Here is a 26,262-nt window from a genome sequence, read left to right as displayed (position 1 = left end):
TTCAGTTCTGCCCAAAAAAATTCTAGATGATTGAGGTCAGGGCTTTGTGATGGCCATTCCAATACCTTGACTTTGTTGTCCTTGTTTGGCATCATTGTCCATTTGGAAGACCAATTTGTGACCAAGCTTTAACTTCCTGACTGATGTCTTGAGATGTTGCTTCAATATATCAACATCATTTTTCTGCCTCATGATGCCATCTATTTTGTGGCGTGCACCAGTCCCTCCTGCAGCAAAGCACCCCCACAACATGATGCTGCCACCCCGTGCTTCACGGTTGGGATGGTGTTCTTCTGCTTGCAAGCCTCCCCTTTTTCCTCCAAACATAACGCTGGTCATTATGGCCAAACAGTTCTATTTTTGTATGACATTTCTCCAAAAAGTTCCCATGATGTCAAGCGAAGAGGCACTGAGTTTCAAGGTAGGCCTTGAAATACATCCACAGGTACACATCCAATTAACTCAAATGATGCCAATTAGCCTATCAGAAGCTTCTATAGCCATGACATCATTTTCTGGAATTTTCTAAGCTGTTTAAAGGCACAGTCAACTTAGTGTATTTAAACTTCTGACCCACTGGAATTGTGATACAGTGAATTATAAGTGAAATTTGTCTGTAAACAATTGTTGGAAAAATGACTTGTGTCATGCACAAAGTAGATGTCCTAATCGACTTGCCAAAACTATTGTTTGTTAACAAGAAATTTGTGGGAGTGGTTGAAAAACGAATTTGAATAACTCCAACCTAAATCTATGTAAACTTCCGACTTCAACTGTATATACTGTATTCTATTCTACTGTATTTAGGCTATGTCACTCCGACATTTGATTTGATAAAGTTTAAATATTATATTAACATGGAGCTTCTCACATTACATTTTACACACATGACCAATCCTCATGAGATCCTTAGATCTTACCTCTTAGACAGTGAGAGCCCATTTATACTATATAGGAAATGGTAAGTAGGCATTCTGTCCAGATTCTGTTTTGAAGTTATGTGGCTGTGACTAATGGTGCATTTAAAACAACTGGTAACTCAAACAAGTTTTGAACTCAAGTCCTGACACCCGTGATCTTCAGGTAGGAAAGTCAGAGCTGTAAAAAGAGGCCCGAGTTCCTGAGTTGAAATTCCGAGTTGGAATACTGTTCAAATAGATTTTTCCCAGTCAGAGCTTGTTTTCCCCCCCAGAGTTCCCAGTTGTTTTGAATGCACTGAAGTCGTAAGTATATGATTTCTGAGTTCCCAGTTGTTTTGAACACAGCATAACATCATCCTAAGTTCTCCATATTACACAATGATGGAGAGGGAGGCCAGACTGGGCTGAATATGTTCTTTGTGTTGCTGTGGAGCGGACCCAGAATTGACCCATTGTAAACCGGGCCTGAGAGAGTCTGGTTAGTACCACACGACATGGCACAGCCTCACGTGGTGGCTGTCATCTACCCTCATACAGAAACATACTGGCCATTAACCAGTTTAGGTAAATGCCATGATGGGCCGGTCCATCTTTAACCCAGTGGATCAGTCTAAATTGTGGGTTTTGCATAGAATTATCATTAATGGCCTAATAATGGTGGCCTCAAGGGGAAAATTAGCAGTGTGTTACTTTGAGGTCCCAGTCCATCCCTGCCCCCAACACAATCAGGGGCCCAACCCTGGGGTCAATTCTAGTCTGATAGATATAAAACTGTATTTTTTTGTGAAGAATCAACAACAAGTGGGACACAATCATGAAGTGGAACGACATTTATTGGATATTTCAAACTTTTTTAACAAATCAAAAACTGAAAAATTGGGCGTGCAAAATTATTCAGCCCCTTTACTTTCAGTGCAGCAAACTCTCTCCAGAAGTTCAGTGAGGATCTCTGAATGATCCAATGTTGACCTAAATGACTAATGATGATAAATACAATCCACCTGTGTGTAATCAAGTCTCTGTATAAATGCACCTGCACTGTGATAGTCTCAGAGGTCCGTTAAAAGCGCAGAGAGCATCATGAAGAACAAGGAACACACCAGGCAGGTCCGAGATACTGTTGTGAAGAAGTTTAAAGCTGGATTTGGATACAAAAAGATTTCCCAAGCTTTAAACATCCCAATGAGCACTGTGCAAGCGATAATATTGAAATGGAAGGAGTATCAGACCACTGCAAATCTTCCAAGACCTGGCCGTCCCTCTAAACTTTCAGCTCATACAAGGAGAAGACTGATCAGAGATGCAGCCAAGAGGCCCATGATCACTCTGGATGAACTGCAGAGATCTACAGCTGAGGTGGGAGACTCTGTCCATAGGACAACAATCAGTCGTATGTTGCACAAATCTGGCCTTTATGGAAGAGTGGCAAGAAGAAAGCCATTTCTTAAAGATATCCATAAAAAGTGGCGTTTAAAGTTTGCCACAAGCCACCTGGGAGACACACCAAACATGTGGAAGAAGGTGCTCTGGTCAGATGAAACCAACATTTAACTTTTTGGCAACAATGCAAAACGTTATGTTTGGCGTAAAAGCAACACAGCTGAACACACCATCCCCACTGTCAAACATGGTGGTGGCAGCATCATGGTTTGGGCCTGCTTTTCTTCAGCAGGGACAGGGAAGATGGTAAAAATTGATGGGGAGATGGATGGAGCCAAATACAGGACCATTCTGGAAGAAAATCTGATGGAGACTGCAAAAAACCTGAGACTGGGACAGAGATTTGTCTTCCAACAAGACAATGATCCAAAACATAAAGCAAAATATACAATGGAATGGTTAAAAAATAAACATATCCAGGTGTTAGAATGGCCAAGTCAAAGTCCAGACCTGAATCCAATCGAGAATCTGTGGAAAGAACTGAAAACTGCTGTTCACAAATGCTCTCCATCCAACCTCACTGAGCTCGAGCTGTTTTGCAAGGAGGAATGGGAAAAAATGTCAGTCTCTCGATGTGCAAAACTGATAGAGACATACCCCAAGCTACTTACAGCTGTAATCGCAGCAAAAGGTGGCGCTACAAAGTATTAACTTAAGGGGGCTGAATAATTTTGCACGCCCAATTTTTCAGTTTTTGATTTGTTAAAAAAGTTTGAAATATCCAATAAATGTCGTTCCACTTCATGATTGTGTCCCACTTGTTGTTGATTCTTCACAAAAAAATACAGTTTTATATCTTTATGTTTGAAGCCTGAAATGTGGCAAAAGGTCGCAAAGTTCAAGGGGGCCGAATACTTTCGCAAGGCACTGTATATGAAAACGTAATGTTAGTGTTGCTTTAATGTCATATTGGAGGACCACAGACGTCTTGCATGACCTTGATTGCAAACATACCAAGCATATACATGTATAGTGCAATCTGACAAAAAGCGTGGTTTCCGTTCACATTCGTGTTCCTGTTTTGGTTTTATGTCTCACAATCCTGACAGGGGAATAGTTGTTATGCTGAAGTCATGAAATAATATGCATTCAACTCAGTGATCAAATTACTCTGACTGCAAGTCCCTACTGCAATGTTGGGCAGTCGCTAGCAAATGGAATATACATTTTTTTGGTTTGTTTAACTGTGAGAAAAGATCTACTTCCTCTTACTGTTATTACTTCACTTTCAATTTCATGTTTATTTTTTCAAGTGTGGTTTGTGATCTCTAACTCCACTCCTCACTTCCTCTATTATATGTCCTGTTTGAAAGTGTAATATTATGACTCTGTTACTGTATGTCAGTTGTCATAAGTGGAATGTAGGTTTTCATCAACTATAACTATTATGGCTAGCGCTATTTGTTATGTATTATAACTGAAGTATAACAGAGTAAGGAAACCACACATTGACCTTTTTGGGTTCAGCTAGAATGATAAAATAGTATTAACAGAACAGGGTGGACACTAGAAGAACAAGGAATTTTGGATGGAAGTTGGTTGCCTATAACACCATGTTTTCAGAGCCACCAGTGGTGTAAAGTACTTAAGTAGTACTTTTAAGTATTTTTACTTAAGTAGTTTTTTTGGCTATCTGTACTTTACTATTTATATTTTTACCAACTTTTACTTTTACTTCACTACATTCCTAAAGAAAAAGAATGTACTTTTTCCTCCTTACATTTTTCCTGACACCTAAAAGTACTTGTTATATTTTGACAGTAAAATGGTCGAATTCACACACTTATCAAGAGAACATCCCTGGTCATCCTACTGCCTCTGATCTGGCGGACTCACTAAACACATCATTGTAAATGATGTCTGAGTGTTGGAGTGTGCCCCTGGATATCCATCAATAAAAACATAAGAAAATTATGTAATCTGTTTTGCTTAATATAATGAATTTTGAAATGGTTTATACTTTTACTTTTGATACTTAAGTACATTTGAACAATTCCGTTTACTTTTAATACTTAGGTATATTTAAAACCAAATACTTTTAGACTTTTACTAGTATTTTACTGGGTGACTTTCACTTTTACTTGAGTCATTTTCTATTAAGGTGTCTTTACTTTTACTCAAGCATGACAATTGAGTACTTTTTCCACCACTGAGAGCCACCATATACTGATCATTGGTGACAGTGAACACAGACTGGGACCCCATTGTTTGAGGTTTGGAGCCTGTTGAATGGCTACCAAATTGTCCTAAAATGTTTAATTTCATTACATTGTGTGTTTTTTCTGTTTTCAATCCCTTCTATGTGTTTGATGCTTAATCAAAAGGCTGACTATGGTCATATACTCATTAGACTAGCTACTGTCATAGTAGGCTGTGGTGAAAGAAAAGTCAAAGTAAATGGCTGAATATGAATATATAATTTACAAGACTCTACAATAGAGTAGTAGAAGTTTAAATGGTATAGGCGAGGTGTACGTTTTTCCCTTTCACCTAGGAAGTCTGATCCATGATCAAATACCCATCATTCAAATACAGTGACGTAAGGCCACGACGTCAAAGGGTCTGTTCTATTGACTTCCAGATAGGGGTAGTGTGGGAAAGTGTCACCCGACCCGACCAGCAGACTGCAGTGAAAGCGTGAGAGACCAGACCAGGAAAAAGAAAGAATATCGACTAAAAGAAAGATAGAAACGAACTATAATCAACTACAAATGAGAGAGGGTGAAAATCAACTTTGCGATATCTGAAAGCCACCTTGGTTAAACGCAACGTTTGTTCTGACACAAAGGTTTATGCCAAGACGCTCCTCTCAATGCATTGGTTTCGGTGACAGCTTTGGACAGGAATAGAGTTAGTGACGGTGAGAACAATGGTAAGTTTATATATTTTTTTATTTTCAGCAAATTAAAGAATAAAAAATAGTATATTAATATGTTTATGTTTTCATAATTTAGTTTCTGCACCTATTGCACACACGGTACCTGTAGGCTCAGAAGCGTTTGTTGTTGTTGTGACTGTCACTACATTAAGCTACAGCCTTGCGTTGAATTACATTAGACCGTTTTCCCACATTGAACTTGACTGATTTTATGTAAAATACACCTTATTTAAAGGCCGTGTGCTACAGTCATAATATTGTCTTTTTTTATTTTAGTTTTGGTTTAAATTTGTGCGAGATCATACACAATTCAAACAAATTAATGCAACTAGATTATTTTATACAGACCCATGTGAGTTTTTATGAAAATGGTTTGTGAGTGTCATTAGAGGGTCAGGTTAATAAGTTAGAGTAGCACTCAATCAACCAAACTTAAATGGTTAGATATGTTCTATTATGCTAGTTGATGAAATTACAATGTGTATTCTGTGGATAACAGTTATAGACCCAGGTCTGTTAGTCTATCCTATATATATCTGTAAAGTCCATGAGCAGACTATCCCTGTCTGCTTGATTGAACGAGACATGTAAAAATACATATTGTCGATTTGTGAGAGGGGGTTTCCTAGCTAAATGCTAGGTACTCTGTTGAGGCTGGAGTGAGTGAGTGAGGAAGGGAGTGAAGGGAGGAAGGAAGCAAGGAGGAGAACTGGAAAAGGCAGCAGTTCCTGTGTTAGGATTTTGTCGCCGGTTGATTTTTAAACACAGACTATTCCTCAGCTATGAAAACTTCATTGGTGGGGGCCGAACTAAAATAGTTAAACGTATTTCCTCAAAATGTATGTTTCAATCCAATTTAACCAAAGCAATCCAGTAGCCTATTCACCATATGACAGTTGTAATAGTAAATACAAATGGGAAAGAAATGCACCTTTCATTAAAACTTGTATAACTCATGATGTATTGACCGGTAATGTATAACAGCTAGTCCTAACTTGTCTCTACGAGGGCACTGTGTTCTAACCTGGCCATATCTCATTCCGGTTCTGTGAGTCTGAAAGGGTGTTATTGACAGTGAGATATGGAGTCACTGAGATTGTACTTGTTTTGTTTGTTCTCTTGGTTTCCTGTAAGTGTCAGCGCAGTCAGCATCCTTGACTCCTGAAACACTCACTTCCCTGTCCGGCACAGAGGGAAAAAAGTCAGGGATAGTCCCGTCAGGATATAAATTATGTTATGTTCAGTCTATTATTATACTGCCTAAATATCCTGTTTTAAGTAGGCCTTCTTATTCACCTACAGTACATGTAGGCCTGAATCCTATCTTGAGATTTGTGAGTCTTCGTTCAAGCCTTCCATTGATATCAATCAATGTATTTACCTGAAAGTTAAGTGAAGCGTGCACATCTCACGGTTAGGATGTGGCCGCTATAGTAGATTTTGGTGGCACGCAAGAGTGTCATTGTCACAGTGGGTTGCCCAACCTTTGTTGCCCCAGGCTAAAGTGGTTATTTGTTTGTAAAGCTATAGCGTGCCACCATGTTCCTTCAGAAAGTCAGAGCTTACAGTAAAAAGAACCGTCCAAGTCATCCAGATGTCCAGGCTCATCTGCCCCAGTTCAGTTGTTGGCCGTCATCTTCCTGTTCTGTCCTGTTTTTCCCCTATGGAAGCTTAATCTCTCATCCATTATGACTAATAATTCATGTTAATGTGAACAATGCACTGTTGTTAATGATATAAAATATCACCTTTAACATGATAGCACAAAGACGGGGACAGATGTTGAAAAAATGTATGTGAGCTATTCATTGTGTCAATCAATGTGTCCGTACCTCCCCCTATTTAAATACTTGTAAATCATACATCAAATATGCACAAAATCAGAAGTGGTTCCAGCTAAGTCCTGTGGCCTTACCAGGATGTATCTTCCATTAACCTCAACTTGTTTGTTGTGTGTTCAGGAGAATGGGAAGAACCGCCTGCAGCAGGCCCAGGATGAGGTGGAGGAGGTGAAGGTGATCATGCTAGATAACCTCAACAAGGCTGCCGAGAGGTCAGGCAAGCTGGGAGATCTTGATAACAGGGCAGACGAACTTCTGGAGAAGGTGATTGTTGTACTTTATGGGTGCGCCCCAAATGGCACCGTATTCCTCGATAGTCTACTACCTTTGAACAGGGCCTATAGGGCTCTGGTCAAAAGAAGTGCACTATATTGGGAATAAGGTACCATTTGGGACATACCCTAAATTAAGAGGCGTAATAAGAGACGTCTTAATGGAACCAAATCATGACTTAATATAAAACACAAACATCATTTTAAGATACTGACTTTGAAGGCCATACTTTGATGATTGCAATGCTATAATACTGGTAAAACCTTAGGTGGGTTTCAGAGAGACACAATAGCACAAAAGGTTTCTCCTTTGGAATTCTTCTTTGGTGTGTCTCATGGTAGTTTTCCAATGTTCCATACGAGTCCAGGGAATAGCCAGGAAATGTCATATTGCTGTCTATAAATACACGTTAGGTGGAGTTGGAGGCAAAAAATAATGGACAATTTACATCCTGATTGTGGTTTGCAGTGATATTTTTAGAAAGGTATTTCCTATTGTTGTAAGATTAATGAAACCCACTGGTCTCCCTCTGTATTATGAGAGGGGTGTCCAGGACGTGCCACAGGGCACATGTCCGTCCTGGTCAACCCTGGGGTCAACCAACCAGGTCGCAGCGTTCCCACATCACTCCCCAGCCAAGCCGGCTGGGGAGTTATGTGTTATGTTATGTTACAGCCTTATTCTAAAATATAATTATTTTTTTAATCTCATCAATCTATGCACAATACCTCATAATGACAAAGCAAAAACAGATTTTTAGAAATACCTTATTTAAGTATTCAGACCCTTTGCTATGAGATTTGAAATTGAGCTCAGGTGCATCCTGTTTCCATTGATCATCTTTGAGATGTTTCTACAACTTGATTGGAGTCCACCTGTAAATTCAATTAATTGGACATGATTTGGAAAGGCACACACGTCTATATTATGTCCCACAGTTGACAGTGCATCTCAGAGCAAAAAACCAAGACATGACGTTGAAGCAATTGTCCGTAGAGCTCCGAGACAGGATTGTGTCGAGGCACAGATCTGGGGAAGGGTACCAAAAAATGTCTTCAACATTGAAGGTCCCCAAGAACACAGTGGCCTCCATTTTTCAATGGAATAAGTTTGGAACCATCAAGACTCTCTCTAGAGCTGACTGCCCGGCCAAACTGAGCAATTGGGAAAGAAGGGCCTTGTTCAGGGAGATGACCAAGTCCCCGATGGTCACTCTGACAGAGCTCCAGAGTTCCTTTGTGATGATGGGAGAACCTTCCAGAAGGAAAACCATCTCTGCAGCACTTTACCAGTCAGGACTTTATGGTAGAGTGGCCAGACAGAAGCCACTCCTCAGTAAAATGCACATGACAGCTCGTTTAATTTTGCAAAAAGGAATATAAAGGACTCTCAGACCATGAAAAACAAGATTCTCTGGTCCGACGAACCAAGTTTGAACTCTTTGGCCTGAATGCCAAGCATCATGTCTGAAGGAAACCTGGCACCATCCCTACAGTGAAGCATGGTGGTGGCAGCATCATGCTGTGGGGATGTTTTTCAGCAGCAGGGACTGGGAGACTAGTTAGGATCAAGGGAATGATGAACGGAGCAATGTACAGAGAGATCTTTGATGAAAGCCTGGTCCAGACCACTCAAGACCTCAGACTAGGGCGAAGGTTCAAATTCCATTAGGACAATAACCCTAAGCACACAGCCAAGACAACGCAGGAGTGGCTTCGGGACAAGTCTCTGAATGTTCTTGAGTGGCCCAGACAGAGCCAGACCTTGAACTCGATCGAACATCTCTGGAGAGACCTGTAGATAGCTATGCAGCGACACTCCCCATTCAACCTGACAGAGCTTGAGAGAATCTGCAGGTGTGCACAGCTTGTAGTATAATACCCAAGAAGACTCAAAGCTTTAATCATTGCCAAAGGTGCTTCAACACAGTACTGAGTAAAGGGTCTGATTACTTATGTAAATGTCTATTTCAGTTTTTTTTATTTTATACATTTGTAAAAAATTTTTTTATTAATAATAATAATAATAATACTTTTTTGCTTTGTCATTATGGGGTGTTGTGTGTAGATTGATGAGGGGAAAAAACAATTTAATACATTTTAGAATAAGGCTGTAACGTAACACAATGTGGAAAAGTAAAGGGGTCTGAATAGTTCTCGAATGCGCTGTAGTTCTCTGAGAACGCACTGAGCGGCTGACTGTGGTGTGCCCCAAATCACACCATATTCCCTATATAGTGTACTACTTTTGACGAGGCTCTGGTCAAAAATAGTGCACTATAAAGGGAATAGGGTGCCATGTGGGACATAGTCATAGTTCTTTGAGGACTTGCTGGCTGGCTGACTGGGTAACTGGGATAAACAAAACAGCAGTGCCAAGAAAAAAAAACACTAGTCTAGATTCTTTGGAAAAAACATTGAGAAAGTAGTGTGCACTTTAACTAAAGACTTCTGTCTACCGAATTGTCAGAAAATGGTGGGTTTCATGACATAATAGTTTCTTTCTGGAGTTTAAAATATATACAATGCAGCGCAGCCTCAATTGCAGATATATAGAATACACTCCATATTCAGGAGGGGGGGGGTGCATAGGGTCTTGGCATGAACATCAGACTAACTTTTAACATCTTATGTTTGATTTCAGAGTAAAGCTTTCTCAAAGTCTGCTCGGAAAGTGAAACAGCAGAAGTGGTGGGAACACATGAAGATGAAAGTGTTGCTGACTGGCGTAGGGGTCGTCATGGCAGCCATCATCATTGGGATCATTGTATGGTCAGCATCTGGACCTGACAACGGAGAGCAACCTGCTGCAGGGCAACCCACCTCAGGGCCTTAGGATCCAAGACTGTCTGTCAGAGCAAAAGACATGGAAGAAATGAAGATGGAGGATGGAGATGGACACAGGGGCAGGCGAGACCTCAGAGGAAATAAGGAGTCAGTCAAGACAGAAATAGTGGCGGAAGATAAAGAGTGAGGTTTTCTAGCCTGGTCCCAGATCTGTTTGTGCTTTTGTCAAATACATTGCTGTCATTGTCAAGCCAAACATTTTGCATGATAATGAGTGACAAGGAGTTGGCATGATGATGGCACAAACAGACTGGCACTCAGGCTGTAGGTTTTCCACCTAAGCTCAAACTAGGTTTTGTGGGTTGACTTTTCTGAACTATGCAATCTGTGATATTGTTTGTTTTTAGAGGCATTTCAGGCTCTGTGATCTGTGTGTAGATCGTTGAATGAAATGGTACCATCACCAGCTCAGCTGCTTCCCCATTCGGCATCATCTTCAACTGGACCTAGTTGGTCAGGCTCACTGGTTTCACATTCATACTCAGAAATGTTTCAGCCTCACCATAATATTTGGTATCGGTGAATGTTTTGTCAATTCAAATTAAACATATTGCGCCTTTGGAATGTAAAAAATCCCCATTGGATGAATTGTGTGACCGTTTCAAAGTATTCCATTTAAGCTGTAAGGGGACATCACATAATTATATTTCTCATTAAATGTTTTGAGTAATTTCTTCTCATAATTTAATTCTTTGTTTTTACGGTCAAAATAAATATATGAAAATGCACATCATTTTGATATGTACATAAAACGCGGTTATGTTTGAGGCCAATTTGGGCAATGCAGTATGAATATTTATATTTAATTTTTCATTCATTGTCTTACAGGTAATCAATGTGTACAGTATCAAAAAAACAGTGCTGAGAAATCGCATATCATCAGTTGTCCAAAATCTGTTTTTTGTATTTTATATTTGTTACAGACTTCCCTTGCCCTTTTGTTGTTTACTCTTGACATACTAGTATTTGAAATATATTTGTAAAATTGTAGTGCATTGTAAAATAAAAGGAATTGACCAGATATATCTGCAGAGAATCTTTATTTTGAACTGTGTGTATGTAACAGTATAGACTTTACGTCCGTCCCCTCGCCCCGACCTGGGCGCGAACGCATTGTTACCCATCGCTCCACAAAAGCCGTGGCCCTTGCAGAGCAAGGGGAACCACTACTTCAAGGTCTCAAAGCGAGTGATGTCACCGATTGAAATGCTATTAGCGCGCACCACCGCTAACTAGCTAGCCATTTCACATCCGTTACATTTACAACTGACAGTTGTGTGTACAATTTACATTTGTACACCATAAAGTTACTTTTTTATTTGAGAGAGAGAGAGATTCCGAAAAAGGTCCAGTTACCAGGACTACAAAACTATGCATACCTCAGCCTAAACATCAGCACCACAGGTAACGTCCACAAAGCTGTGAACGATATGAGACAAGGCAAGAAGGGACTCTGCATGCAGAATTCTGCAAAAACATCCTCCATGAAGAACGTAAAACACCAAATAATGCATGCAGAATTAGGCCGATACCCGCTAATTATCAAAGCCATCACCAACTAAGAGATGAACCTAGAGAATAGTCCCCTATGCAATCTGGTCCTAGGGCTCTGTTCACAAACACAAACAGCCCCCACATAATCCCAGGACAGCAACACAACTAGACCCAACAAAATCATGAGAAAACATAAAGATAATTACTTGACACATTAGAAACAATTAACAAAAGAAAAGATCAAACTAGAATGCTATTTGGCCCTAAACAGAAAGTACACCGTGGCAGAATACCTGACCCCTGTGGCTGACCCAAAATTAAGAAAAGCTTTGACTATGTACAGATTCAGTGAGCATGGCCTTGCTACTGAGGGAGGCCGCCGTAGGAAGACCTGGCTCTCAAGAGAAGACAAGCTATGTGCAACAAAATGAGGTGGAAACTGAGCAGCACTTCCTAACCTTGTGCCAAATATATTACCATTTTAAAGACACATATTTCCCTCAGATTACACAGACTCACAAAGAATTAGAAAACAATCCAATTTTGATAAACTCCCATATCTACAGTGTGAAATACCACAGTATGCCATCACAGCAACACGATTTGTGACCTGTTGCCACAAGAAAAAGGAAAACGGTGAAGCACAAACACCATTGTAAATACAACCCATATTTATGTTTATGTATTTTCCCTTTTTTACTGTAACTATTTGCACGTCGTTACAATGTACATAGCCATAATTTGGAACTTTTGTGTGTAATGTTTACTGTTAATTTTGTAATGTTTTATTTCACTTTTATTTACTATATATTAGACTTGTTTTGACGATATAAAAATATCTCCAATGCCAATAAAGCCCTTTGAATTGAATCGAGAGAGAGATCCTGAACCCCACCCACCCACACATAATGTGTGATAGGACGGGTAAAAGTCACGTGATGGTGCATTGTCATACCCGGTAGACAGTGTGGTGTAGCTAGCTGGCTAGTTGCTGCACATTTCAGGTTATGACAAAACACAGGTAATGTAAGTCAACTTTTGTGTGACTTTAATTTGATGTCGCAGTATAGCACAGTCTATTCACGGACATTTCTGTGTATTCGACAAGTTGGCTAAAACAGCTCAATGAGAGAGTGGTTGAGCAGTATAGGGGTTAGCTAAATGAATTAGCTAACTAGCTAACTGTGTAGCTAGCTTGCTAACGTTATCGAATCAACTCGAGGTCGGAAGGTAGCTTGGGCTTTGAGTGTAATTTTGCTCAATCTCTTTTTAATAAATTCAAAAAGAGTCAAATTAAATTAGCTTCATGGTTAGCTAATGTGGCTAAGGAAAATAGTTTTATTGACGCTCCACAGATTGGTATTCTGAAGATGGCTTCTTATTTTGATGAGCATGACTGTGAACCAACGAATCCCGAAGAACAGTACCGTCAGAATGCACTACTAGAACTGGCCAGGTGAGATTCAAAGATCTAACTGACCACACAGCCTGTCGTTTCCAATGGGAACAAATTAGTCATAATGTACAGAACAAGCAATAGAGGCAGAGCCAATCACGAACTTTTGCAAAGGGTAATGTCTACAAAACTTAATCCACTCTGTTCATAACAGATTTTAGTTTAGGGAACAGAACTTTATTGAGATACATTTTTTTCATCGATGAGAAAATTTGCAGAATGTTGGCTAAAATCTATCATGTTCCATCTTCTGCCGGGCATTGGGCTTCTTCTCACTACAATATTTGGTAATGAGGGGAAATGCCAAGCGGATGTTTCACATTTATACATCCGGTGAAATATCTGTGCTGACATTGCCTGTTCTTTTTCTTCGGTGGGGTTTATCGGTGGTTGGCATCCAATGTTATTGTGCCTTACCACCACCTACTGTTACATTGCCTGTTGACCTCTGTGTAGGTCTTTGATGCAGGGCCTCGACATTGACTCGGGAGCGTTTGACCTGTCGGACTGGGACCAGCGTCTTCCTCCCCCAGCTGCTAAAACAGCTGTCCAAACCTTACCTGTGGTTGTCATATCCCCAGAGCAAGCAGGTGAGTCCTGCTGCACGAATAAGCTACCCTCTAGCTAATTACATATGAAAAACATTTGGGAATTATATGCTACTATCAAAATGCTATGCTGTCTCACGTGGTACCCAATTAAATTTGAATTCATTATAATTGCAAGCACGACTACCTCTAGTCTGCAAGTGTAGTCAATGGATGTCTGTGGATGTTTCAGACTGTGGGATTGAACTCGCTCTCTCCCCCCCCCCCCCCCCCCTCATCTAGACAAAGGGCTGAAGTGTCCTGTGTGTCTGCTGGAGTTTGAGGAGCAGGAGACAGTGAAGGAGATGCCCTGCAAACACCTCTTTCACTCTGGTTGTATCCTGCCCTGGTTAGGGAAGGTGAGGGCTTGTCCACTGACTCGTCACACACACACACATGGATACATTTTCACATATAGGTTTGATGGTATGTACAAATGAATGTACTAATTACCTGAACACAGTGCACTAAACATAAAGAACAGCCCATACAAATGCATTTAACAGATTCACTACATGGAACAGTCACCCCCCCAAAAAAATCCAACGGAAGTTTGTTCTGAAGTGTCTGTCCTATATCTGAAAGATCAGGAAACATGATTATTTCTATGTATTTAACCCCTTATTTATATCACTAAACAGTCTACATACAGTGCCTTGCGAAAGTATTCGGCCCCCTTCAACTTTGCGACCTTTTGCCACATTTCAGGCTTCAAACATGAAGATATAAAACTGTATATTTTATATATATATATATATATATATATATATAGTTTTTTTTTGTGAAGAATCAACAAGTGGGACACAATCATGAAGTGGAACAACATTTATTGGATATTTCAAACTTTTTTAACAAATCAAAAACTGAAAAATTGGGCATGCAAAATTATTCAGCCCCCTTAAGTTAATACTTTGTAGCGCCACCTTTTGCTGCAATTACAGCTGTAAGTTGCTTGGGGTATGTCTCTATCAGTTTTGCACATCGAGAGACTGAATTTTTTTCCCATTCCTCCTTGCAAAACAGCTCGAGCTCAGTGAGGTTGGATGGAGAGCATTTGTGAACAGCAGTTTTCAGTTCTTTCCACAGATTCTCGATTGGATTCAGGTCTGGACTTTGACTTGGCCATTCTAACACCTGGATATGTTTATTTTTGAACCATTCCATTGTAGATTTAGCTTTATGTTTTGGATCATTGTCTTGTTGGAAGACAAATCTCCGTCCCAGTCTCAGGTCTTTTGCAGACTCCATCAGGTTTTCTTCCAGAATGGTCCTGTATTTGGCTCCATCCATCTTCCCATCAATTTTAACCATCTTCCCTGTCCCTGCTGAAGAAAAGCAGGCCCAAACCATGATGCTGCCACCACCATGTTTGACAGTGGGGATGGTGTGTTCAGGGTGATGAGCTGTGTTGCTTTTACGCCAAACATAACGTTTTACATTGTTGCCAAAAAGTTCAATTTTGGTTTCATTTGACCAGAGCACCTTCTTCCACATGTTTGGTGTGTCTCCCAGGTGGTTTGTGGCCAACTTTAAACAACACTTTTTATGCATATCTTTAAGAAATGGCTTTCTTCTTGCCACTCTTCCATAAAGGCCAGATTTGTGCTATATATGACTGATTGTTGTCCTATGGACAGAGTCTCCCACCTCAGCTGTAGATCTCTGCAGTTCATCCAGAGTGATCATGGGCCTCTTGGCTGCATCTCTGATCAGTCTTCTCCTTGTATGAGCTGAAAGTTTAGAGGGACGGCCAGGTCTTGGTAGATTTGCAGTGGTCTGATACTCCTTCCATTTCAATATTATCGCTTGCACAGTGCTCCTTGGGATGTTTAAAGCTTGGGAAATCTTGTTGTATCCAAATCCGGCTTTAAACTTCTTCACAACAGTATCTCGGACCTGCCTGGTGTGTTCCTTGTTCTTCATGATGCTCTCTGCGCTTTTGACGGACCTCTGAGACTATCACAGTGCAGGTGCATTTATACGGAGACTTGATTACACACAGGTGGATTGTATTTATCATCATTAGTCATTTAGGTCAACATTGGATCATTCAGAGATCCTCACTGAACTTCTGGAGAGAGTTTGCTGCACTGAAAGTAAAGGGGCTGAATAATTTTGCACGCCCAATTTTTCAGTTTTTGATTTGTTAAAAAAGTTTGAAATATCCAATAAATGTTGTTCCACTTCATGATTGTGTCCCACTTGTTGTTGATTCTTCACAAAAAAATACAGTTTTATATCTTTATGTTTGAAGCCTGAAATGTGGCAAAAGGTCGCAAAGTTCAAGGGGGCCGAATACTTTCGCAAGGCACTGTATATACAGTGCATTCGGAAAGTATTCAGACCCCTTGATTTTTTTCCACATTTTGTTACGTTACAGCCTTAATCTAAAATGTATGACATTGTTTTTTTCCCTTCAATCTACACACAATACCCCATAATGACAAAGCAAAATGTGTTTTTTTTTAAACATTTATTTATATATCACATTTACATAAGTATTCAGACCCTTTAATCAGTACTTAGTTGAGCCCCTTTGGCAGTGACTACAGCCTTGAATCTTCTTGGGTATGACAAGCTTGGCACACCTGTGTTTTTGGGGAGTGTCTTCCATTAATCTCTGCAGATCCTCTCAAGCTCTGTCAGGTTGGATGGGGAGTGTTGCTGCACAGCTATTTTCAGGTCTCTCTAGGGATGTTTGAACGGGTTCAAGTCCGGGCTCTCGCTGGGCCACTCAAGTACTTTGAGACTTGTCTCGAAGCCATTCCTGTGTTGTCTTGGCTGTGTGCTTAGGGTCATTGTCCTATTGGAAGGTGAACCTTTGCCCCAGTCTGAGGTCCTGAATGCTCTGGAGCAGGTTTTCATCAAGAATCTCCCTGTACTTTGCTCCGTTCATCTTTCCCTCCATCCATTTGAGTCCCGGTCCCTGCCGCTGAAAAACATCCCCACAGCATGATGCTGCCACCACCATGCTTCACCGTAGGGATGGTGCCAGTTTTCCTCCATACGTGGGGTTTGGAATTCAGGCCAAAGAGTTCAATCTTGGTTTCATCAGACCAAAGAATCTTGTTTCTCATAGTCTAAGAGTCATTAGCAGCCTTTTGGCAAACTCCAAGCGGGCTGTCATTTGCCTTTTACTGAGGAGTGGCTTCTGTCTGGCCACTCTACCATAAAGGCCTGATTGGTTGAGTGCTGCAGAGATGGTTGTCCTTCTGGAAGGTTCTCCCTTCTCCACAGAGGAGCTCTGTTAGTGACCATCAGGTTCTTGGTCACCTCACTGACCAAGACCCTTCTCCCCTCGATTGCTCAGTTTGGCTGGGCGGACAGCTTTAGGAAGTCTTGGTGATTCCAAACTTCTTCCATTTAAGAATGATGGAAGCCACTGCGTTCTTGGACCTTCAATTCTGCAGAAATGTTTTGGTACCCTTCCCCAGATCTGTGCCGTGCCACAATCCTTTCTTGGAGCTCTACGGACAATTTATTCGACCTCATGGCTTGGTTTTTGCTCTGACAAATCATGTATCCAAATCATGTCCAATCAATTGAATTTACCCCAGTTGTACTCCAATCAAATTATAGGAATCAATGGAAACAGGATGCGCCTGAGCTCAATTTTGAGTCTCGTAGCAAAGGGTCTGAAAACTTATGTATGTCATATTTCAGTGTTATTTTTGTTTTAGATTAAGGCTGTAACGTAACAAAATGTGGAAAAGGGGAAGGGGTCTGAATACATTCCAATTGCATCGTATAGTGTACTTCCATAAAAAAAATTCAACTGGTACCGGGGGACCGTCAGACAAGTCTTGTGAGGGTGTCCTAGCGCAAAACAACAGACATGTTCATGCGAGTCTCACCTTTCCACAGAGGGGTCATATTAGTGTGTAAACTGTTAGGACGCTACAGGCAGAAGTTGGCAGATCGGCTGTACCAACTTCAGACGAGTCTCAAGACGCTTGTGGGGATTCTAGATCAAAACGGAGAACACCCTGTCTTCGTGAGTCTCATCTTTCCATAGATGGGTCATAATAGTTTGCCTAACCGTTCTGACGCTACAGACGATTTTGTGAGAAGACCAATTTTTGGGAAGTCTCATGGTCTGACAAACACCGCTCTATATCTTGTCAACTTTCACTGCAGATGCGGAAGTGCGACTCTTGCGGATGTGGTGGGGTGGACTGAGATGCATCCAATGCAAAAAAACATATCTCTTGCTTAAACTGGCAGTTTTTTATGGGGTTTATTTCATTATGCTTATTTAGATCTCAGCAGGGCGTGGATCTTATGGGGTTAACAAGTGACATGGGGCGGCAGGGTAGCCTAGTGGTTAGAGCGTTGGACTAGTAACCGGAAGGTTGCAAGTTCAAACCCCCGAGCTGACAAGGTACAAATCTGTCGTTCTGCCCCTGAACAGGCAGTTAACCCACTGTTCCTAGGCCGTCATTGAAAATAATAATTTGTTCTTAACTGACTTGCCTTTATTTAAATAAAGGTAAAATAAAAAATAAATAAATAAAATAAGGGATCATAGCTTTCACCTGGATAATCTGTCATGGAAAGAGTTCATAATGTTTTCTACACTGTGTATAACATTTACATTTTTGTCTTTTAGCAGACGCTCTTATCCAGAGCAATTTACAGGAGCAATTGGGGTTAAGTGCCTTGCTCAAGGGCACTTCAACAGATTTTTCACCTAGTCAGCTTGGGGATTCGAACCAGTTACCTTTCGATTACTGGCCCAAAGCTTATAGCCACTAGGCTATAACCTTTGCAGATTCCCTCTAACTCTTGCTGTCCTATCATCACAGACAAATTCTTGCCCGCTATGCCGTCTCGAGCTACCAACCGACAATCCAGAGTATGAAGAGTTCAAGAAGGACAAGGTGGGTGTGAAACTAGGGTATCAGTCATTTTCCTGGGAAATCGAATTCAAAGTGCTTTTCCCTTTTAGAGTTGAAACTTGGAATGTGTCCCAAATGGCACCCTATTAACTATGCAGTGGTCTATGGGTCATGGTCAATATAAATAGTGAACTGGATAGGGAATAGGGTGCCATTTGGGACACAGCAATGGTCAGCGTCAACCCGTTACTAAATGGAGCATTTCTGTCTGTTACAGGACAGGAGAAAACAGAGGGAAAACAGACTGGAAGATCTGCATGGAGCCATGTACACATAACGGCTCAGAGCACACTGCTTATTGCTGATTTCCCCTTTCTAGCGTTGGGTCGCAATAGAATTAAGAATTGACCAAAGCTGCAAATAATATTATGTAGCTATTATGTTTTATCGTATGTACTGTAAATATGTCCGTTTTAAATACAGTCAATTGTACAAAGACTCATTTTGTGATTCAAATTATGGATGATCATTATACAATGAAAGGAATACTGAGACAGTTGAGTCTGTTTGAACTCTACATTCACTGCCTTAACACATCAAAGCATTTCTTCCTTTTCCCCAAGATGCAATACATTGACCAAAACAGATGATTAAATGGCTTTTCATGGCATATGTTTTGTTGGCCTCATATTTATCAGACTTTAAATTCAATCTGTTTATAGTGTTGCTTGCTTTGGCATCAGCATTAAAGACCCAGTGCAGTCAATTCTGATTTCCTGTGTTTTGTATCATTTTGTACAACAGGTGATGAAACAAACTAAAAATGTGTTTTTATTTTATTTTTATCAGTGTTATTGGTTAAAAATACAATCTACATAGGACTTTCTAATCAGCAGGTTTGTATGGGCAGGAGTTCGTTTTCCATGGTGACATCACCATGCGGTAAATTGGATAATAGACCAATAACTAAGAGTTCCAAACCTCAATTTAAATAACTGCTAGTTTTCAGTTTTCCCCTCCCCACTTAGACCACTTCCAGACAGTCCTAGCAAATTTCTTGTTTGCTTAAACTATTTTGGTTGATTTTAATGTAACCTCTAACAGTAAGGTACTTAATTGATATAAAAATGGCTGCATTGGGCCTTTAACACCCTACCCTGGTATAGGGTATTGAAGAAAGCTTAAGGAACATCACCTGTACACACTACCTGTGAAAATGCACTGAACAAAAATATAAACACAGCATGCAACGATTTTACTTAATACAGTTTATATAAGGACATCAGTCAATTGAAATATATTATGCCCTAATCTATGGATTTCACATGATTGGAAAACAGACGGGCATCTTTTGGTAAGATACCTTAAAGAAAAATAGTGGGGTGGATCAGAAAACCAGTCAGTTTCTGGTGTAACCACTATTTGCCTCATGCAGCACGACACGGCTCCTTCGCCTAGAGTTGAATAGGCTGTTGATTGTGGAATGTTGTCCCACACTTCAATGGCTGTGCAAAGTTGCTTGATATTGGCGGGAACTGGAACATGCTACGTACACGTCGATCCAGAGCATCCCAAACATGCCCAAACATGCTCAATGGGTGACATGTCTGGTGAGTATGCAGACCATGGAAGAACTGGGACATTTTCAGCTTACAGGAACTGTGTAGAGATCGTTGAGACTTGGGGCCGTGCATTATCCAGCTGAAATATGAGGTAATGGCGGCGAATGAATGGCATGACAATGGGCCTCAGGATTTCATCGTGGTATCTGCATTCAAATTGCCATCAACAAAATGCAATTGTGTTTATTGTCTGTAGCTTATGCCTGTCCATACCATAACCCCACCACCACGGGGCTCTCTGTTCACAAAGTTGACATCAGCAAGCCGCTCGCCCAAATACATGCTGTCCGCCATCTGCCCGGTACAGTTGAAACCGGGATTCATTCGTTAAAACACACTTCTCCAGCATGCCAGTGGCCATCAAAGATGAGCATTTGCCCACTGAAGTCGGTTACAATGACGAACTGCAGTCAGGTCAAGACCCTGATGAGCACACAGATGAGCTTCCCTGAGACGGGTTCTGACTGTGCAGAAATTCTTCTGTTGTGCAAACCCACAGTTTCATCAGCTTTCCTGGTTGGCTGGTGTCAGGCGATCCCGCAGGTGAAGAAGCCAGATGTGGAGGTCCTGGGCTGCCATGGTTACATGTGGTCTGCGGTTGTGAGGCCGGTTGGACGTACTGCTAAATCCTCTAAAACAGTGTTGGAGGAGGTTTATGGTAAAGAAATTAACATTACATTATCTGGCAACAGCTCTGGTGGGCATTCCTGCAGTCAGCATGCCAATTGCACGCTCCCCCAGAACTTGAGACATCTGTGACACTATATTATGTGACAAAACTGCACATTTTAGAGTGGCCTTTTATCATTAAGGTGCAGCTGTGTAATTATCATGCTGTTTAATCAGCTTCTTGATATGCCACACCTGTCAGGTGGATGGATTATCTTGGTAAAGGAGAAACTCACTAATAGGGATGTACAGTGCATTCGGGAAGTATTCAGAACCCTCAACATTTTCCACATTTTGATTCATCCAATTTAGAATAAGGCTGTAATTGTTTTTTCCACTCATCAATATAAACACAATACTCCATAATGACAAAGCAAAAACAGGTTTTTAGAAATGTTTGCAAATGAATAAAAAATACAAAAGGTGAAATATCACATTTGCACAACTATTCAGACCCTTTGTTGAAGCACCTTTGGCAGCGATTACAGCCTCGAGTTTTCTTGGGTATGACGCTACAAGCTTGGTAAACCTGTATTTGGGGAGTTTCTCCCATTCTTCTCTGCAGATCCTCTCAAGCTCTGTCAGGTTGGATGGGGAGCGTCGCTGCAAAGCTATTTCCAGGTCTCCAGTGATGTTCGATCAGGTTCAAGTCTGGCTGGCCACTCAGAGATTTGTCCCAAAGCCACTCCTGCGTTGTCCTGTTGGAAGGTGAACCTTCACACCAGTCTGAGGTCCTGAGCACTCTGGAGCAGGTTTTCATCAAGAATCTCTCTGTACTTTGCTCCGTTCATCTTTCCCTCGATCCTGACTAGTCTCCCAGTCTCTGCCGCTGAAAAACATCCCCACAGCATGATGCTGCCACCACCATACTTCACCGTAGTGATGCTTGGCATTCAGGCCAAAGAGTTCAATCTTGGTTTAATCAGACCAGATAATCTTGTTTCTCATGGTCTGACAGACCTTTAGGTTCCTTCGGCAAACTCCAAGCGGGATGTCATGTGCATTTTACTGAGGAGTGGCTTCAGTCTGGCCACTCTACCATAAAAGGCCTGATTGGTGGAGTGCTGCAGAGATGGGAGAAACTTCCAGAAGCACAACCATCTCCACAGAGGAACTCTGGAGCTCTGTCAGAGTGACCATCGGGTTCTTGGTCACCTCACTGACCAAGGCCTTTCTCCCCCGATTGCTCAGTTCGGCGAGGCGCCCATGTACATTTTCTTTATCCCTTTACACTTGTGTGTATAAGGTAGTAGTTTTGGAATTGTTAGGTTAAATTACTCGTTGGTTATTACTGCATTGTCGGAACTAGAAGCACAAGCATTTCGCTACACTTGCATTAACATCTGCTAACCATGTGTATGTGACAAATAAATTTGATTTGATTTTCTAGGAAGAGTCTTGATGGTTCCAAACTTCTTCCATTTAAGAATGATGGAGGCCACTGTGTTCTTGGGGACCTTCAATGCTGCAGAAATGTTTTGGTACACTTCCCCAGATCTGTGCCTTGACACAAGCCTGTTTCAGAGCTCTACAGACAATTTCTTCGACCTCATGGCTTGGTTTTTGCTCTGACATGCACTGTCAACTGTGGGACCTTACATAGACAGGTGTAGCATGGGTCCTCAGATCCTCAAAAGGTTCTACAGCTGCACCATCGAGAGCATCGTGACTGGTTGCACCACTATGGTATGGCAACTGCTCAGCATCTGACCGCAAGGCACTACAGAGGGTAGTGCCTACGGCCCAGTACATCACTGGTGCCAAGCTTCCTGCCATCCAGGACCTCTACACCAGGCAGTGTCAGAGGAAGGCCCTAAAAATTGTCAAAGACTCCAACCAGCCTAGTCGTAGACTGTTCTCTCTGCTATCGCACGGCAAGCGGTACCGGAGCGCCAAGTCTTGGTCCAAGAGGCTTTGAAACAGCTTCTACCCACAAGCCATAAGACTCCTAAACATCTAATCAAATGTCCACCCAGACTATTTGCATTGCCCCCCTCCCCCTCCTTTACACCTACCCTCAGTTGTTGTCATCTATGCATAGTCACTTTAATAACTCTACCTACATGTACATATTACCTCAACTAACCGGCGCCCCCACACATTGACTCTGTACCGGTACCCCCCCTGTATGTAGTCTCGCTATTGTTATTTTACTGCTGCTCTTTAATTACTGGTTGCTTTTATTTCTTGTTCATTTATTTATTTTAAACTGCATTGTTGGTGAAGGGCTTGTAATTAAGCATTTCACTGTAAGGTCTACAACTATTGTATTCAGCGCATGTGACTTATAACATTTGATTTGATTTTGTGTGCCTTTCCAAATCATGTCCAATAATTTTAATGTACTACAGGTGGACTCCAATCAAGTTGTAGAAACAGGATGCACCTGAGCTCAATTTGAAGTCTCATAGCAAAGGGTCTGAATGCTTACGTAAATAAGGTATAATTTATGTCACAAGTTTGCAAAAACGTCTCAACCTGTTTTTGCTTTGTCATTATAGGGTACTGTGTGCAGATTGATTAAATAAAACATTTAATCCATTTTAGAATAAGGCTGTAACGTAACAAGTGGAAAAAGTCAAGGGGTCTGTATACTTTCCGAATGCACTGTAAATACATTTGTGCAAACTTTGACAGAAATAAGCTTTTTGTGCGTATGGAACATTTAGGGAATCTTTTGTTTCATCACATGGGACCAACACTTTACATGTTGCATTTATATTTGTATTCAGTATAGATTAAGGACCAATCTCACAGCTGTGGTTTTCCTCAGGTCCTCTAGAGACGAACTGTAAACCACTCAATCTCATTTCCTCAAATATTAAAACGTTTGATATTGTCATGTTATATTTACCCCAAAGAAGATAATGATCCAGCTTTTTTTGCACACAAAGTCCCGTGGGTGGTTATAAAGCATGTTGGTCTGGTTGGCCAAACTGGTCTATGCTTCATGTCCATTCGTAAGCATATGACAAAATAACCTCTAACTGCTGACTCCTGTGATTGAGTCCTGAAAATAGACAGTTGCTCTGAAATGCTAACGGTACTCAACTATTTCAAGGCAGGGTTAATTGTTCTGCCATATTTCGAAGGGATGTCTTGTAGAGAACATAAGTCAAATAATTTAGGAAAGGTAGCCTCAAAACCTGAGTGATCTTGCAATATCACACATTGCAGTTAGTTTGGTTTCACAAGGCTAGAGGAGAGGAGCAATAATTTGAGGAGTTGATGTTCTGGGCTCAAGGGAAGACCTAACGTTGATTTGCCTGTATTTGTCAGACCCAGCCTCTTCAACCGTGCCAAGTGGTCTGACGTACAAGGGTAACTCTTGGTAGCTACAATGCAATAAAGAGTTGAGTGAACTTATGCAATATTGATTAAATAGACATTTTCAGTGGGTAGTCTGTCAAGCCATCTAACTGATTTTTCTGAGAAGATGCAGCTGATACTCATCCCAGATCAGTCATGTCGAAACAAACCATTTACTAATCTTGTGCCCAATAATAAACCATACAAGAGCAGATCATTTGCTTATAATTACATTTTATTTCATATTTGAATATAAATCTGACAAAATAAAATTGGTAAATGATAGATAAGCATACACCTTTAAAAACAATTTATAAAAGAAAATGCTGTTTGCTTTTTTTGGGAGGGGGGGGGGTAATCATCTTTCCTCCCATTATAGAGAAGAATTTAGTAAAATACATGTTTTACATAGTCATTTTATAATCTTTGAAAACTATTATATCTTTCAAGACATTTGATCTGCATTGCTGTTAGTCTTTTGCAACTGGAATTGGTATTCTCTCACACAAAATGCACAACTAAAAAAAGTTACAATAAGTGCAGGAATTGGAACAAAAAAGTACTTAAATACCATGTCATCATGTTTTGGCCTTGTCTACAATAAAGAGAAATGTTTACACATAATAGTTCCAATCCCGTGAAGGTACATTTTTGTCAAAGCTGCCGGTTGAAGTCTAACCTTGATACTAAGTTACAGTATGGTGAAACAAAATACAAAATAAGGTTATTTGAAGTGAAATATTTGAAAAAAACTTTTTGGCTGGTAGTGAATGAGGGGGAAAAAAGCCAACAGAATCAAACCGAGTGAACTTACACTGGAGCTATAGAATTTTTACATCAGAAACTACCAGTATGCTTTCATTTTGTATTTTCTGTGTAGCCTGGCTGTTTTATAACATGGCCAACCCACCAAACTCCAGTGTAGATTCCTATCTTTTTTGGAAAGAAGGATAGGAAATACCAGCTACGCATCTGCTCAGCATCTGCCTTGGAACAACAATTCCACTCACAATCACAGAGGTAGCTGACATGAAGAAAACGAAACATTTAAAATAGTTTTGTTGGCTGAAACACCATTCAGTGATTGTATTGTACAGTTGAAAATATACCAGACACAATGGCCCAACAGAAAATACTGGGTTAGTGATAATGTTATAGAGGCCTACCCCCTAAAAAAATATTTTTTTAATTTCAGGAAATACATAGGCATATAAAGTTCTTTATACATTTGCGTAAAGAAATTTGCCAGTGAAGCCCCTGGGCAGTTAGGGCCCATTTCAATTGAAACCCCTTAAACATAGGCCCCAGGGACTTTAATTAATGCTATTAATTACTTGCATTTGATTTCTCTCTACGGAGACAATCATTGGCCTCAAGGTGGCGCTGGTTAATTACAGAAATAAGTTCTCTCCTGGTGACCCTCACCTGGGGCATATTTTTTTGTTAGTCAGTCAAAGTTGAGTTTTATTCTGAACCATTTCAACTCATTATACGTAGATGTTTGGCAATGAGAAATACATAAGGTTATATTGAAAGGGGAACCTGATCCTAGAGCAGCACTCCTACTCAGACTAGAGGTCGACCGATTAATTAGGGCCGATTTCAAGTTTTCATAACAATTGGTAATCGGCATTTTTGGACGCCGATTACATTGCATTCCACGAGGAAACTGCGTGGCAGGCTGACCACCTGTTATGCGAGTACAGCAAGGAGCCAAGGTAAGTTCCTAGCTAGCATTAAACTTATCTTATAAAAAACAACCAATCTTCACATAATCACTAGTTAACTACACATGGTTGATGATATTACTAGGAGAACTAGCTTGTCCTGCGTTGCATATAATCAATGCGGTGCGTGTTAATTTATCATCGAATCGCAGCCTACTTTGCAAAACGGGATGATTTAACAAAAGCACATTCGTCAAAAAAGCACAATCGTTGCACGAAATGTACCTAACCATAAACATCAATGCCTTTCTTAAAATCAATACACATAAGTATATATTTTTTTAAACCTGCATATTTAGTTAAGAAATTAATGTTAACTAGGGACATTGTGTCACTTCTCGTTCATTGCAGAGGGTCGGGGT

The 26,262-nt window shown here is 40.7% G+C and overlaps 2 protein-coding genes across 3 annotated transcripts; both read left to right on the top strand.

Annotated features, from left to right (window-relative positions):
- The first annotated feature begins 4,891 nt into the window (after positions 1-4,891).
- LOC110536263 (vesicle-associated membrane protein 5) lies at positions 4,892-11,219 on the top strand. Its single transcript, XM_021621953.3, has 3 exons — positions 4,892-5,232; positions 7,200-7,343; positions 9,996-11,219. The coding sequence occupies exons 1-3, from the start codon at positions 5,230-5,232 to the stop codon at positions 10,185-10,187; spliced, it is 339 nt and encodes a 112-aa protein (XP_021477628.1). The 5' UTR covers positions 4,892-5,229; the 3' UTR covers positions 10,188-11,219.
- A 1,352-nt stretch (positions 11,220-12,571) lies between these two features.
- On the top strand, positions 12,572-19,339 carry rnf181 (ring finger protein 181). 2 transcript variants are annotated; one of them, XM_021621951.3, is made up of 6 exons: positions 12,572-12,713; positions 13,048-13,148; positions 13,605-13,738; positions 13,979-14,094; positions 18,541-18,615; positions 18,851-19,339. In XM_021621951.3, the coding sequence occupies exons 2-6, from the start codon at positions 13,063-13,065 to the stop codon at positions 18,908-18,910; spliced, it is 471 nt and encodes a 156-aa protein (XP_021477626.1). In that variant the 5' UTR covers positions 12,572-12,713; positions 13,048-13,062; the 3' UTR covers positions 18,911-19,339. The 2 variants fall into 2 exon arrangements, with proteins under 2 accessions (XP_021477626.1, XP_021477627.1); XM_021621952.3 differs by having other exon boundaries at positions 12,605-12,718.
- Positions 19,340-26,262: the final 6,923 nt, after the last annotated feature.

Source organism: Oncorhynchus mykiss, chromosome 11 (genome assembly GCF_057628025.1).
Source record: "Oncorhynchus mykiss isolate SJ-2025 chromosome 11, ASM5762802v1, whole genome shotgun sequence".
Classification (NCBI taxonomy): domain Eukaryota; kingdom Metazoa; phylum Chordata; class Actinopteri; order Salmoniformes; family Salmonidae; genus Oncorhynchus; species Oncorhynchus mykiss.
This window is presented reverse-complemented; position numbering and strand designations above follow the sequence as displayed.